Source organism: Micropterus dolomieu, linkage group LG20, assembly GCF_021292245.1.
Source record: "Micropterus dolomieu isolate WLL.071019.BEF.003 ecotype Adirondacks linkage group LG20, ASM2129224v1, whole genome shotgun sequence".
NCBI lineage: Eukaryota > Metazoa > Chordata > Actinopteri > Centrarchiformes > Centrarchidae > Micropterus > Micropterus dolomieu.
In genome coordinates, this window is record NC_060169.1 from 7,872,326 (window position 1) to 7,888,911 (window position 16,586).

The window sequence follows — 16,586 nt, forward strand, 5'->3', positions numbered from 1 at the left end:
TTGGGTTTTACCTCCCAAATAAAGTGGTTTAGTCTGTGTTTCAGACCAGTCATGAAAATGAGGCTCAATTTAAAAACAAACCTTTAAAATGTCCATGAAACTGAACACAAGACAGTAATGAAAAAGATAAATGTAAAATCCTAATATCAGAGATGCATTGTGCTACTCTCACCTAATTTATTTATTTTTTTATCTCTGTCAGTCCTGCATGCCCATCAGTTCCTCCCCAGTGAGTACGCCCTCAGCATGGTGTCATGTCGTCTGGGAAAAGACCCGTCAGTGTATTTTATTGTCGGCACTGCCATGGTGTACCCAGAGGAGGCTGAGCCCAAGCAGGGACGCATCGTGGTCTTCCACTACACCGACGGTCAGTAGCCAGGCTTTTCTTTAGCCATCTCTGTTTTTAACAAACACAAACTTGAATGCACTTCCTTGTCTTGTTCCTCAACCTTATCCTGTTTGTTTTCTCATCCAGCTCATTTTGCTTTGCTTTCTTTGTCCTTCACCCTGTTTCATTTTCTCCTCCCCAGCTTCTGTCCTGTTTTTTTTTATTTTGTCGGACATTTTGTCCTACCATGCTCTTGCTTCACTCCTCACTTCATCATTTTCTTTTCACTCCCTATCAGATTTTTCTCTTCTCACCTGTACTGGTTCCCGTCACTTTCCTTCATACTCTGTCACTGTGCATTTACTTCATCCTCTTCAGCTTTTCATTCCTTTTTCTGAATGCCTCATCTTCTTTTTTTCAATTTTTCCCAGATCATTCTCCAGTAGTCGAGCAGTATACCTCGCTAAGATCTTGTGTGTGGTTGTTTAGGTTGACATTGAGTGGATAACACTTTGAATGTTAACAGACAGTCTGACAGACACTATGCTCTTTCCTGCAGGTAAGCTGCAAACCGTGGCTGAGAAGGAGGTTAAAGGAGCTGTCTATTCTATGGTGGAGTTCAATGGCAAACTGCTGGCCAGCATCAATAGCACAGTAAGTGGTGCTTGATGGTGTAGAGCTTTCAGCTTTCATACATACAAAGTACTTGACTCTTTCCTTGCCGAACTGCAGTTATGTTGTACAATATGTTTAAAGGCTTGTAGAAAAATGTTGCTTGAATGTTAAATTTACTTAAAGGTACATTTTGAACCATGTTAATTTGTCAGATTTCTTTTACCTCAGACTCACTGTCAAAAAGTCTTCAGACTTGTTAGTACAATAAAAATCTTCATGGTTACTCCCAGCACTTGGGAAGGTGCCAACCAAGTGCCTCTTTCAAGTGCACACCCTATAGTCATTGCTTATTTACTTTCCACACTCATCATAATTCACCATCTGGTACCGAGATTAAAAACAGCATCTCTCAGTTCAGCTTCTGTTTTCAGAACCGTCAGTTGTAATATGATTGTGTTTACACTGGAGGTTGATGCAAATAACTAGGGAGACTTTACAGTTGCTAAATTCCAGTTTCTCTATTGGAAAACTATCACGTTCCTTTTTTAACGCTGACATATTCACTCATGTACAATGTGAGAATATGTTAATGCTACATGTAATCACTAGGACTGGGTAACCTTTAAATAACTGTTGACCAATACAGTACCTAAGTTTGGTACTATATATTTACAAAGTTTTTATTTAATGAAATACACCAAACTCAAATTCATCAGTGCTTTTCACATAGTTTTGACTCAATCAGCCGTACAAGAACTTAGCAAAAATAGAATTATGAAGGTTATGATGAAAATACAAATATAACTAGAACTGCAAGCAGCTGGCACCGCGGAGGTCGCGCGAGTCGGCCTGGGCGCCCCGCCGTTGTGCCGCATAAGGTCCTGAAGTTTGCTCTTGATCGGCCATTCGAAACCGTGGCAAAATGTCCTGCGTTTGAAAATGCCATTGGAATGAATGGGATTTAATGAGAGATTTCAGCTTCGATTTTAGCGCCACCTGTAAGCGGAATTGCACCAATTTTTTAAGGTGTCATCAGGCACCCGTGGGGAAGAATTGACCCAAATTTGGTATGAATCGGACTTGTGGTTATGGAAATATAAAATGAATGTATGTGAATGGGAGTGTTTTTTGATAATAGTGGCACCTTTTGGCCGATTGACACCAAATTTCACACAGCCCCTCAGGAGGGCGGGCCAGCTAAGGTCCCCGAGTTTGGTGTAGATCGGCCATTGCAAATGTAAGATCTTAGATGACATCCTAGTTTTTGGGGTTTGCGCAAAAACGTGTTATAATTGGGCGTGTTTTTTTGTCTGATCAAAATTCCCTCTACAAAGTCTTCTTCAGACTTGCGGCTTCGGAGGAGTTAATTAAAATAGGTTTTCCAGTTTTCGCGATTTCGCGAAATGAAAATGTCATCGCACAGAGGCGTGTCCTATACCATAGGAATTGGCAGCATCCCCCAAACACGTAGACCTAAGGTTTAAGAATGCGCGATGTAGTGGGCCGTAGTTACGAGGCAAAATGTCCTTTGTTTGAAAATCCCATTGAAATGAATGGGATTGTGCGACAGTATTTGAGCTTCGATCATCGCGCCACCTTTTGGCCGAATTGCGAGTCAGTACAATTGCAAGTGGCCCAAATTTGGTATCAATCGGAGTTGAGGTTTTGGAGATATAAAATGCATGTAAGTCAATGGGATTTTTTGGGGCGTCTTTAATCTGCAATAACAGCGCCACCTATGGGTATATTTGGGTGAACGTTGGTGCCTGTAGTAAGGGGACCATGCTGAATAATTGGGCACTGGTTTCATGTCAAAGTGACTTGTGGTTGTAGAGGAAGAATTATTTCGGCTTAAATAGCGCCACCTAGGGGCCAAATTTTGCAAGGCCCTTGGGAGGGGCCACATTAATGCTCCAAATTTGGTGTCGATAGGCCATTCCAAACCGAAGATATGACATCATTTCCTGTTTATAGCGTTTTTTGCGACATTTTTAGTCGGATAAAAATTTCCTCTACAAACTTTCATCAGCTTGGTCCAGAGATTATCCATGCCAAGTTTGAAAAAATAAAAATCTGAGTGAAAACAATAGGGCCTTGCATTTGCGGGTTCCCAGCCCACTCGGGCTTGGTCCCCTAACTAAACAAGACCAAGAGTCTGACCAAGCATTTGATTCCATGTTTTGACTGAAGTAATGAGGTTTAACACCTAGCCATAATAGTCAGACCCTCTGACAACAAACTGTTCAGATTACTTAATTGTTACCAGAATACAGAAGGTTTATTTTTATTTTCTGACACTTATAGCATCTTATATTAGGAAACCTTTTGGTCCAGAAGACCTTCACTGTGTTCAGTTGAATACCTCAATACTTAATTGACTCAAATGTTTCATCAGTAAGTCAACCTCTGGATGACTTGTGCAGTTTGACTTTACTTTCTTTGATTGTTTAAGAAGCATGTGATCTATTCAGGAAGAAAAGTGCCCCCTTTGTCATTTTAAAGTCCAATGTGTAAATAGATTTATCCCATATGGATTTCTCTGTGAAATCACTCGACATACAGTAGGAAAGAAACGGCTACCCTCCTACTGTCCTGTAATGCCACGCTCATCCACACTGAGCTATAGATAGATTAAAAGGATTAAAAGCTTGAAAAGGCAGCTTCATCTTAAGATATCCAGAATCAAATAGTCATGGGTAGCAGATATCTGGAACTTGTTACACAGTTCAAGGACAAACTTCCTACCACTTTCTTTCTTTAACATTTTCTTCACTGAATTACTCATTTCACTCTAATATAACTGGAGTGACACTTCAAAATGACTGTTATTGATTTAACCCTGAGTTTAATCTGCTACATGCATACATATCTGAAAACATCAGAAACCAAACAGGTGAAATTTGTATTTTTTTATATTTTATGAAGGCTTCACAATTTACTTGTTTGGTGTGACTTGGATGTTATACGGCAGTACAGGTAATGTTACTGTTCACGTCAGTGTTTAGCTTTACGCTCTGGACTGTGGAGTGTTCGCTGTGCACAAGCTCTGGCATCCAAGCTCTACACGTGTCAGTCAGTTGTTAGGAACGGGAAAAAAGCGTCTCTGAAGTGCTACTAACAAGCTAACGTTAGCTGGTTGAGTCAGAATGGGCAAGTGTCTGAAGTTCAGACGGCCAGAGATTCGGAAAAGTTGGGGCGTAAAGAGCAGTGCGCTGCCGTTTGCCCAACAAGCGGATAGCAGTGCGTGTCACACTATGGAGAGCACTAATGAAACAGCAGAGCAGGAAGACCCGCGTGCAGGTTACGGGTCAGTGAATGCAACGGAGAGACATTTGTGTATAAGACGAGGACCGTCTGTGTGTCGGAGTTGCGTCACAGTTGTAGGGTAACGTTATGTGAATGGAAGTATCCAACATGCTAACGCACATTGAACTTACATCACCCAGATGCGCCGATCACCCGGATGAGAAAAAAAACTAACCGGAGCCCAACTTTTTATCCCTGCTGCTTTCAAGCCAGTTCTGTAACTATTTCAACCAGATTTTATTTGCAAAAACAGAACAACATGAATAATCACTGAAGCAACTGGCATTTTATATTACATTACTTTATCTAGCTAAGGTGTAACAACTTAAACTGCACAATTTATTTTGTATTTTTGGTTTCACACCATAAGAGTTCTCAAATATTGTATTCATTTCATAGGTATCATTTACACATGTTTCCATCACTGTTTTTTTTTAAAGCATTTGTTAAATATGTTCTGAAAAATGGCTTGCAACAAGAAATGTTAAAAAAGAAAATGCTTTAGAAAGGTTTATTTACACAATGAGAAACCATGCAATGTAAATATAGAAGAAACAAATGTGCATTGTCCAAAAAAGTAACAAGCTGCTGATTACTGCATTATATTCTGTTTGAATTGAAATCTGAATTTTCTGTTTCACTTTATTTAAATAAAGACAATTCTACCACAAATTGGTGCACAATGCACGAAATTAAGTGTTTAATGCTCTAAATTTTCTAGGGGACGACCCCCAGACCTCCCATTTATATATTTCAGAATTGAATATTTTATCAAAATACTTCTAAAATATTGTGAACCCAATATTGTGAATCATACATGTGTGCTAAGCGTATCGTCACACCCCTATTGTGAACCCCTGTGTCCTCACCACTCATTCAACACAAAGTGACATCCTTGATTCATTTTAAGTTATCAGAGTATAAACGCACCCCAAAGAGCTTTCGTGTATTAAATATGACTGTGAGTATTATAATAAAATGTTTTACAATATTCAGGTAACTTTGTAAATAGTAATTATCTCAGGCTTAAAATTCATACAGATTTCCATTATACAGCAGTGAAGTCACTGCATTAAATTTCATCCTAGGTGGTATTAAAAAGGTCTTTAAAAAATCTTTTCTTTAAAAATCTTTAATTTTGAAAATCCGGGGGTACCCTGCTTTACTATATCCGTCCAGGTAAATGTTAGACCCACTTTATGCAGATAAAGCCCCGTCGGCCAACTAAGATGAAGAGGAACACTTGTGGCATTTCAACAAAGACCTCTTTTCTTCCGTTTTAATAACACAATCCTAATTACAGTACAATTAAAAAATCATTGACCTCAATTTTGAGTACAAAAAAAACATGTCACAGTTTTTTTTGACATCTCATTGGCATCATGTGAAAGGCAGTTATATCCAGAGACAAATCTCTACCAATCATTCAACCCAAAACCATTTTTAAACATTGTTAGAAAGGTGGCGACAGTGTGAAACGGTGAGTGTAATTAGCCGTTCATGTAATGTGGCGGCTGATAGCTCAGACTTTTAATCAACACTTCATCGGCTCACTCACTGAGGCACATCTTATCCAAAGTGATGGCAATGTGGAACAAAGTGTCAGCCAGTTCAGCAAATACTGCTGGAGCTAATTGCTGATCCTCTACCTTTTGGCAGCCTGTGACAACAAACGATTACTCACCTTGACTGTTTGTTTCAGGTCCGTCTGTACGAGTGGACAGCTGAGAAGGAGCTGAGGACAGAGTGTAACCACTACAACAACATTATGGCCCTTTACCTGAAGACCAAAGGAGATTTCATCCTGGTGGGAGACCTGATGAGGTCCGTCCTCCTGCTGGCATACAAACCCATGGAGGGCAACTTTGAAGAGGTGAGATGTGAGAGAGTTTGCTTTTTAACAGTGCGTAGGCGTAGACAGGCATCGGCGACGCAAACAGCATTGTTCACATACTTGCCTGCGTACTTTGCGTAGCGGAGGATTAAACGTGAATCCACTAGGGGGCAGAACGGGGCCGGATCATCCCTCGCCGACACCGGATCATCTTCCTTGACAACCTCCGAATTTGCATAATGTAAACAAACCAAACATAGCGAACTTCGAGGTGGTTATGATTTTAATGAGACATCATAACAATCTCGGTAATTGTGGAATAGCTCCAGGAGTTTTATTGTAAACATCCCACCATAAATCTACTTTTTTAAGTCTGCTGCCCACCACCTTCTTCTTCTTCTTTTGTGTTCAATGGCGGTTGGCAAACCAGCTGCATACCGCCACCACTTGGGCTGGTGTGTGCTGACTTGCCTGTCAGGTCGACATACCGCCGCCACGTTCATGTGCTGAATTGCATCTCACGGACACGTAGCATTAATTTCTAGAGACGTGCACAACCTATGCTCCAAAGGAACGCAGGATATGCATGACAGCCATCTTAACGTATGCGAATGTGGAGTTAAAAGCAAATCTATCCAGGGCTTAAAGGGCAAACCCGTTTGTATGAGGTTGCTTTATACCAAAGATGTCTGTGAAACACAAATCAGGGTTTTTCATTTTCAGCCAAGGCTGCTGGTTTTGAAAGTAGGTGGTAGCTTTTATTTTTTTACTATGACACATCAATCTAATATTTGGTTGCTGTCTGTTTATCCAGACTTGCATGTTTTAACTTCTCTTTGGTGTATACAGTTTCTTTTTTCTATCAAGCCTTGTAGCTGACATAAAACTCCCAGCCTTTTGAGAAGCAATGTTGAAACTGATTTGTGGTAGAAAGATGAAGAGATTTGACACCGAGTCACGCACACTGTTAAACGCATGCTGTGGTGCTGGGCTCAGTGTATTAAGTGTGAGAGACTTGGGAAAAGGAAACAGAACATACCCGAGAATGCCTCAGCATTTTAGATTAAAAGTAGGACTTTGTAACTATTAAACATGTTACAAATGTTACTTTATGCTAAGATTATTATCTTCTGGCTCCAGCTCCATAGATAACGCTCAGGTATGAGAGTGGTATCGATCCTAAAAGCAAAAATGTGGATATTGTGTACATCCAACCCCAGCTAGGTACAGGTGCCAGGTGCCCGTAAGGTCTCTGTCGGGCAAACATCCATGTAAACAAAATCAGGCTATGTGTACAGACAATATATATACAGCTGGAGCTGTGATTATCTGTTTACATGGATGTTATGTCTGACGAAGACCTTGCAAATCAAAATGTTGCAATAATAAAAACCTGGTAGCCTCATTTCCTTGGAGTGGTATCGATCTTTTTATATAACTCTCAGCAATTGAGATTTATATAAAAAGCAAAGAAATGATTCCTTTAACTGGGAGATTTTGATTACTGGCACATCCTCACTCACTGACTAATTATTTAAAAGTGTTGAGATAAGCTACAATAAAACACTGTCTAACAAGAGTGGTGTTTTTCTTCACAAAAATTTCTTTGGACGAGCAGCTGATCACAGTATGCAGACATTTACATTTGGTATATGAGTGTCTTCAAGGGTACTTAAAAAAAAGTTGTTGCCCTTGTACATGTACAGAAACATGTTGACTGTGTTTGCATTTCAGCACTTGTTTGGAGTCAACACTTCCCTGCTCATAGATAATACAGTATTTACTTGGAGAGTTTTGACACAACAGCTCTTTTATGCAGTGCATCTCATGTTTGTTTGTTTTTGTTGTTGTTTATTTTCTGGTCAGATTGCACGTGACTTCAATCCTAACTGGATGAGTGCAGTGGAAATCCTGGACGACGACAACTTCCTGGGGGCAGAAAACGCCTTTAATCTGTTTGTCTGCCAGAAGGACAGGTGAGGGAAACATAAAATCGTATTGTAAATAAATGGTGAAGTGCAGTGAGATTTTATGCATATGAATTTCAGCCTTTTCCTGAAATCATTGAGCTGCTCCTCTGTAGCCCAACTGCCAACAAGTATCTAAATCACCTCTAATATTCTTCCACTAAAGTCAATGTTATGTCATTAGCAGGCTGCTCTTTCAACACGAGTCTCATGATACTTTTTACTGCAGCATCATCGCTACAAATGTCAGCTAACAGCATTGTCCTTGCATTTGTTTCGGGAATTATGAGTCGCCACTGAGCTTTTAGCCGCTCGGCTGCATTTCCCACTTTAGTCATTTTATATTAGACAAGTGTGGATTTCATGGGAAAGGAAGAAAGATGTGGTCTGAAATAGAGTGTGTTACATTTATGCCACCACTTATTATCCATCTAATACATCAGGTCGGACCATTTAATGCTTTTCACCTTTATTTTTGTATCACATCTCTCTTTATTGTTGGTTTCTTCACTTTTCCTCACCCTTTTTATTTTTAATCCATTACCTCTCCATCACTCTGACCTTTTCCAATGCTTCTGATGTCTCTGCCCCTCTTGTTTTCCTTTTGCTTAATCTATCACTCTGGCCCCCCAAAATTTCGTTTTTTTTTAATATCTCCTCTTTGTATTTGCTCCTGTCTTGACCCCTCTACACCCCAAATGTTCCCCAATGTTTGTAATCCACCCCCCTTTTGTATTTCTCTCCCACCGTCAGTGCGGCCACCACAGACGAGGAGAGGCAGCACCTGCAGGAGGTGGGGGTCTTCCACCTCGGCGAGTTTGTCAATGTCTTCTGCCACGGCTCACTGGTGCTGCAGAACTTGGGCGAGAGCTCCACGCCTACTCAGGGCTCTGTGCTCTTTGGCACCGTTAACGGCATGATTGGTAAGCACACGGACAATTACACACTCACAGAAGCATTCATACACACACACACACACACACAAATATTGCTGTAGGAAAAACCCCTGCTGTATTAAATATTTAATTTATTTTTACCATGCCTTTTTAAGTTTTGAAATTGTTTATTTTTTAACCATTAACCATAAGTTTCAAATTAACCTCCTAAAGAAATATTTTTAACATTTTGCAAATACAATTGTATGCTTTGTTAGAGGAGAAGATCATTTACCTCACAATACATTGACATTTATTCATTTAGCTGTAGCGTTCATCCAAAGCGACTTACAATTGCTATATATGTCGGGTCGCATGCCTAGGGGTTAAGTGTCTTGCTCAGGGACACATTGGTGGATGTGTCACAATGGGGAGTTGAACCCAGGTCTCTCACACCAAAGGCAGGTGTCTTATCCACTGTTCCATCACCATCCCATTAAATATTCAGTAAGGCTACTGCAGGTTAGGTTAGCTTAGTTTAGTACAAAGACTGGAGCAGAGGGTGCAGCTAGCCTGGTTTTGTCCAAAGGTAATAAATTCAACATCTAAAGCTCACTGATATGTTATATCTTGCTTGTTTAAAATATACAAAACCAAAGGTGTAAAAATGAGAATTCTGGGTTTTTCTTGGCTAGAAGCACTAACATCTTCTGGTTGCCTGGTAACTAACTAATATAAAACAGCAAACTGATGTTTTTTACTTCTGTTTTTGTACAGGTTACACCAACATGTAATGTGTTTATTAGTGAGCTTTAGAGGTGTTGGTAGGCTTTTGTACATTCTGCCAGGCTAGCTGTCTCCCCCTGTTTACAGCCTTTGTGCTAAGCTAAGCTAACTGAGAAATGAAGAAGCTTCAATCTTCTGATCAGTCAGCAAGACAGTGAAAGCATATTTCTCAAAATGTCAAACTATGAAATGCTTTATTTTTTTTCACCCTTGAATTTTCCCCTGAAGTGTTTGTTCACTAAAACATTTTCACCACTTATCTCTAGTGTCCAACCACACTGACAGTTTTGGATTTATTTTATAAAATTTTGCGTTATTCATTGCTCAGATTTCTGCCTCCATCTTGATTCACTGGAAAGGAAAAGATAAACGGCCATATAGGTCAATTGCCATGCAGCATATTACGACCCATATTTACGTTTATATTCATGAAGCCTCTAGGGGCTTGATTGGAGCTGAGAAGGAAGTCAGGTGACATAGTATAAAGAGCGAGAACCCCACCCCATCCACTTAAGGATGGGGTGGCGTTATATTTATAATAAAACCCTGTGAAATCTCTCAGTAAAGTAAACAATAAGCATGGGCATTAGGTTTTAATCCACTAACTGACAAATCAGTAAATAGTTCACCACCAGTTGTCCGTTTGAGGCTGTACCATTGCACACAGAGATCGTTCTCATTTCCAGTATTTCCACTAATCAGCCAACTGCAGTAAGGAGAACCAATTAGGGAGTAGCCTACACCAACTTTTGTCAAAACCATTTATTCACAACTAATGTTTCCCTTTCAGAATGGGAGAGAAATCATAGTTTTACACGTCATTACTCAGATTTAAACTAGTAACTTTCAACCTGGCAATTATGATGGCAGAGATGAAAAATAGGGAGTGCACATCATTTGGACACAGCAGTAATTTACACCATGCACTCCCACCGCACCAACAACACACAGCACTTTATTTCACCTTCTGTGATTCTTCTAAAAAGACTCTGTGGAAAGTTTAGCAGGAAATAAGAACCATTGTACAGTCCAGTAAAAACACATTGGCCTTTAAACCAAAAGGCCCTCCGTGTGTAATGAAGAAAAATGCCCCTGCTAGTCTTATCGCTCCTCGAGATGGTGTGATATAGATCTTTCTGGCGAGAAGCTGCAGGCCACAAGCTTATTCTACCCAAACACCAACCAACAAGTAGATAAACTTCTAATGCACTTGTTTTGGTCACATTCTCGAAAACCCAGACATGTTGTGATTGAAAGATTATCGCACCGATATTGTAGGTGAAGGGGACGAGGACAAATGTCATTTAATGTCAAAGGATTTTATCCAAACTCAAAGCTTTATTAAAAATGTATTGCTGCTCATAAATGATGGTCAATTTTGTTCTCAAGACTTTATAGGTGTACAGTTGGTTTCACATTTCTCTGTGAAATCCAAAACAAAAAAGCAAAAATGACAAGTATTCTTTGGTTTCCGTTTTATGTCACTTTTTGAATACCTTCGAATTGATAATCTCTCTGCGTTGGTCAGACAACAAGTATTTATTTAAAATGTTATAAAAAAAATCTCTTTATTTGGATAAATAAGTCAGTATACAAATATTGCAGTAATTAGTCAGGTTTCCATCAAAATTTAAACCAATTTTCAGAGAGGCAGCAAAAGAAAATGCAAATGAATGTGTGTTTCCATCCGCTACTGAGGAAGAGCGCATGACGAGGTGGCATTATTAAGAGCTCCAGTCCAAACTCATGAAAGAAAACATGTTGGAATTTATTTTTCTGTTTCATATATTGATTTGATGAAGGTTACAGTCTTTATCGTTCCACAGAGATCTGATGTTTCTGCAAATCTGCAAAATGCAACAATGCAATGTTTCCATTCCATTTAGTCTAATTTTGCTTTAATAGATACACTAACTTATCTACACTTTTTTGTTCATTTATTTTGAGGTTTTCCACTGACGCAGGCTAGTTTATTTATTTTCAGATTAAAAATGCACATAGAAACACTTGGATGGAGAAACACTTTTTGTAATAAGACTAAATAATAAAATTAGTACAAAGAAATTAATGAAATTAAATAAAAATAGTTATAAAAATGTAAGAGCACAATAAAAGTGTGTAAAAGAGTGTACCTTGATGGCATTCCCTTAAAAATAAACAAAGGAATTCATATTAAACAACACATGAAATGGAAAAGTGCAATTAAATACATGAATCAAGAAAACTGTCTGCTGATTAATTGATAATGAAAATCATTAGATGTATCCTCCTATTGTCCTCTAAACTGTTCCTGGCAGCTTGTCCCAGAACTCTTTCATGGCTTCACATGCAGAGAAACGGGCTCTGCATTAAAATCAATGAATCCCTTTGTTCTTTTTTGTGTGTACTGTCAATTTCAGTGCAGATTATTTCCCCAGAGCATTACAATAACGCACCCACTGTCACAGAATGTTTTAGGGTAGAGGAAAGCATGCTACTCCCTCAAAGCTCAGTGATTTACACGGAAATCACTCTCGAAATAAAACACTTAGGAATGGTCTTGAATTATTGAAATAGTGAAATCATACTACTTTACTCCTAACATATTCCCAGCATACAAGCACAAAACTTGCATTAGGAGGATTGCAGTCACACTAGTGAGCTTTTAATTTATTTATTTTAAAGCTTTTATGAGTTTTATTATGAATCCAGCCCTAAAATGTCTTCCTTCCGTCTTGCTGATGAGAAATGAAAAGTAATTGCCATCTGCTGCAGTGAGGTGCAAATCTGTTAGAATATTACATCTTCAACAAAAAAAATGTTGTGTTGTTGACTGTGTGTGTGTGTGTTAGGTCTCGTGACATCCCTGTCTGAGGGCTGGTACAGCCTCCTCCTGGACCTGCAGAACCGCCTCAACAAGGTCATCAAGAGCGTGGGCAAGATCGAGCACAGCTTATATCCTTCTTATATTCAAATTTGCACTCACCATCTGTCACTGGGACAGAGACAACCTGCACTGACAGGTGTGTTTGTCTTGGCGGTTAATCTAGAGAGCGACAAAATGATTATAGTAACTTTAATTGGCTTCGTTGGTGTTTGATTGACATCTCATGCTTGAATAGAATCTGATTATACGATTCATATATAGAGTTGAAACCATTAGCCAATGCGTCAGTTAGCTGATTGACAATTTTGATGTTCAGTCGTTTAAGTCTCATTTGCTTTTTTCAGTTGCTCTTCAAATGATTTTTAAAAAATGTGTTCTTTATGCTTCTAGTGAAGCTGCAGTTTAAACACAAGTTCTCTCTACTGGTTCAACAGTACCAATAATGGAACCTGATTGTCTGACAACACTGGGTGTCTGCTCTTCTGAAAAAGGCTGTTTTTATTGGACACATTATGCTGAACATTTGTCGACTCTGCCTGAGATAAAATATGTGACATTGTACCTAACGTGCGATCCTCAGCAGAGATAGCCTTGTATAGATTTTCCTTGACTCCGCTGCACCTGGAGATCCTTCCACACAGAGCGTAAGACAGAACTGGCCACGGGATTCATCGACGGGGATCTGATTGAGAGCTTCCTGGATCTCGGCCGAGCCAAGATGCAGGAAGTCGTCAGTACTCTACAGGTAGGAGCTCATCTTCATCCACACTTGTATACTGTGTGTTGAACCAGGTGAAATGTGATTGAAAAGTCTGGACTGGAGAGTTACTTTAATACTGGGAACACTGGATTGTTTCATACTTAAAAAGTTCATTAAGCTTACTCAGCAGTTCTGTCTTTGCCAGCTTGTGGCCTATAATAGACAGTTGGAAAGTTAGCTTAATAACAGGAAGACATATGTTTGTTATTAGAGCCTGGACCTCTGCTCTGATAACAACTTCAATTTTTGTTCAATTTATTATTAATTGCTCCTGTGCTGTGTGAGTGGGAGCTGGGAATGTCTTTCATGGCAGAACAGGTGGCAAAATCACTTTTGGAAAATAAACAAATAAGCATAGTCTGCTTTGTGTCTCTCTTTACACTCATTTTATTTGAAAAAGTTACACTTTTAACTCATAAACAAAGCTTTTCCCTGTTTGCCTCTCAAGGCCAGCTGATAAAGACAGTTCAACAATGTTTTAACAATTTATTTGCCAGGAATATCATGTTTAAAGCCAAAATTTTAATAAAGTTGGAACATTGGTTTAAAAATAAAATATGTTGAAGCATCAGTTGCTCACTTTCATCCCTGTGCAACTAAAAAAAAATATGCACCTTTTGAAATAATTCATTATTGACTTTTTTCCAGGTCATTAGATTTTTTTGCAGGTCATTAGATAGTGGGCTGTTTTTTTTTTTTTTGCTCAGTCAGAAGTGCACAGGACTCCCGTTTGGAGGGTTGAGTGTTCAATCCTCACTTCCTGCTAGTATTTTTTTTTAACAATTAAGCATGTGCAGGAGTGTGTGCCTCCCGGCGATTGATCCGCATCAGCCTATGGAGCTTATTTTCATTTCCCCAGTATCTCCAGGCAGAGGAAATTCCTGCTTTTCTCATTCATGGGAATCCGATCTCACGTTTTCTGACTGTTTCTGAAATGTTTCTGCTGATACATGTTCAGAAAAAACAACAAGAAAACACATTTATATATGTTAACCTGTTGCTCAGAAGGTGCCTGTTATGAAGTTATCATCGTGGTTCTTGTTTTAATAAGCTAGATAAAAGGTAATGCCCTGGCAGTGGTAATTAGCTTTGGTTTTATATTTGATTTGATTACAATTAATGTTTAAGTTGAGATTTACAAGAAATATTTTATTGCTACTGTGTAAAGGGAATACTGCTGGTAAAAAGCGCCTTATTGTTTGCAAACCACATGTTATTGCACTTTTGTGTATATAGCAGTACATTTAAATTAAGAGTGCGCAATACACTACTTTTACTAGAATTCATTATTCAGTTTTGTGCGTAACGATTAATCGCAGAAAATCATGCGAATAAAATTTTTTTAATCATTGCACAGCACTACTTAATTAATAAATTATCAAAATAGCTGAGTAATAAAATTTGTTGATAACTAATCGATTAATTGACTGATCTTTGCAGGCTTTATTTAAGCCTTTAAACAATACTGGGAACAATCATGGTGTACAGCAGAAAAAGCCCAAGAACAGCTAGATGATGGTTAGGTTTGTAGCTTAGTTTCCCAGACCTCTCCTGGACCCTCTGTCCTGCATGTTTTAGATTGCTCCCTGCTCCAAAACAGCTGACTAAAATGATCAACTAGTTATGAACTGTGAAGCTGCTTGAAAACAGCAGGGAGAGATCTTCTCTTTATGTACATGTTTTATTTCACTTTTGCTTTGGCAATGTAGATGCCTGTTTCCCATGCCAATAAAGCCCTTTGAATTTATTCTGGAATCTAAAACAGAACCAGGACAAAGGGGGTACTCAAGGATAGAGTGAGGAAACACTTCATTAACATCACTTTGAGATAAAGTAGAAAACTGATGCAAAAATACACTGATAAAATGCAGTCATTGGAAAAAATAGGTTAAAATGATGCAATCGGTACAGGCGAGATAAAAGATTCCCAGGAGCTTATAAAATAATTTTATCTTACAACAACTGAAATGAAAATGGAAAACAGTGAGTAATATCATTGCAGACAGACTGCGTAAAATGCTTTTGAAAACACATGCCTCCCTCTTTTTGCATTTAGCTGTTTATTTGTTCTAAAGCAAGTGGCACCGGTGAGGTTTTTCTAAGTTTGGAGTCTCACTGTTTAGTGTCGTTCAATTTCAGATCGATGACGGCAGCGGCATGAAGCGTGAAGCCACAGTGGACGAGGTCATTAAGATTGTGGAGGAGCTGACGAGGATCCACTAACCTCGACCGTCATCCGAACCCCCACTTTGTCAGAGGAGGAAATGATGGGCAAAATGACGAGGAAGCGAACAGATTTGTAAATAATTATAAATAAACAGTGAGTGCATGTTCGTCCTTCGGACTTCAGTGATTTGTCAACCGTTGAGGCCCTGAAAGTGCTACGTGATGAGTGTAGCACTCTTCATGTAGACAAGAGTCTCTGGGCAAAGTGTGTGGCACCCTGTTAGGACAACAAAAAGACCAAAGTAAAGACATTGGTCTGAGAGTGTGTGTGCGCGCGCATGTGTGATTGCGTCCGTGTGGAATAATGTGTGACTATAAATAGGAAAAACCCAGAAATTTTCTTCACCAAAAACATCCTCTGGGATATTTGTGACAGTTTAAAGGTTGAAGGTTAGCAGATCCTCTACACCCACAGTTTAAATCTAAATGATCTACACATTGAAGTCTGGAGTTAACACACTGTACACGCTGAGAAACAAAATGAGGAAATGATAGATTTATAGCTATTTTGTCTTTGTGATGTTTTCTTTGTTTATTCTAATAAACTTTGCTTTAGTACTGTTAATATCTGTGTCTCAGTTTGTCTCTATCTCAACATTTATTATCCTTAAAATCAGGCTCCTGTGCTTACTCAAAATTGGCAACTATTTTGATTAATCTATGAATTTTCAACCAGGCTAGTGGCGCAACTCTAGGGATGAAAATGTCTGTCAGTTAGTTGGCCCACTACTTCGGTACAGACTGAAATATCTCAACAACTAATGAATCGACTGCCAAGAAGCTTTGCTACAGATATCCAGGGTCCCTGGAGGATAAATTCTAATGACTTTGGTGATCCTCTGACTTTTCCTCTAGTGCCACCAGCAGGTAAAGGTTTTCACTTGATGTGAAATATGTAAGCATTCACTTGATGGATTGGTACAAAGTTTTGCCATGAAATTTTCTGTGGTGGGCAAAATAGTCAGATATTTTATTTTTCTTTTCTTTTCTTTTTTAACTTAAGAAAAACTAGCAAAACCACAG

At 39.0% G+C, this 16,586-nt stretch overlaps 1 protein-coding gene across 1 annotated transcript in view; it reads left to right on the forward strand.

Annotated features, from left to right (window-relative positions):
• Positions 1–16,128, forward strand: part of ddb1 (damage-specific DNA binding protein 1) — a 46,698-nt gene extending 30,570 nt beyond the window's left edge. Inside the window, exons 20-27 of the mRNA XM_046032753.1 lie at positions 203–367; positions 888–982; positions 5,952–6,122; positions 7,950–8,059; positions 8,804–8,973; positions 12,543–12,645; positions 13,199–13,322; positions 15,477–16,128. Of these exons, the coding sequence (XP_045888709.1) occupies positions 203–367; positions 888–982; positions 5,952–6,122; positions 7,950–8,059; positions 8,804–8,973; positions 12,543–12,645; positions 13,199–13,322; positions 15,477–15,560 (1,022 nt within the window). The 3' untranslated portion in view covers positions 15,561–16,128. The remainder of the gene's footprint in view (positions 1–202; positions 368–887; positions 983–5,951; positions 6,123–7,949; positions 8,060–8,803; positions 8,974–12,542; positions 12,646–13,198; positions 13,323–15,476) is intronic.
• Positions 16,129–16,586: the final 458 nt, after the last annotated feature.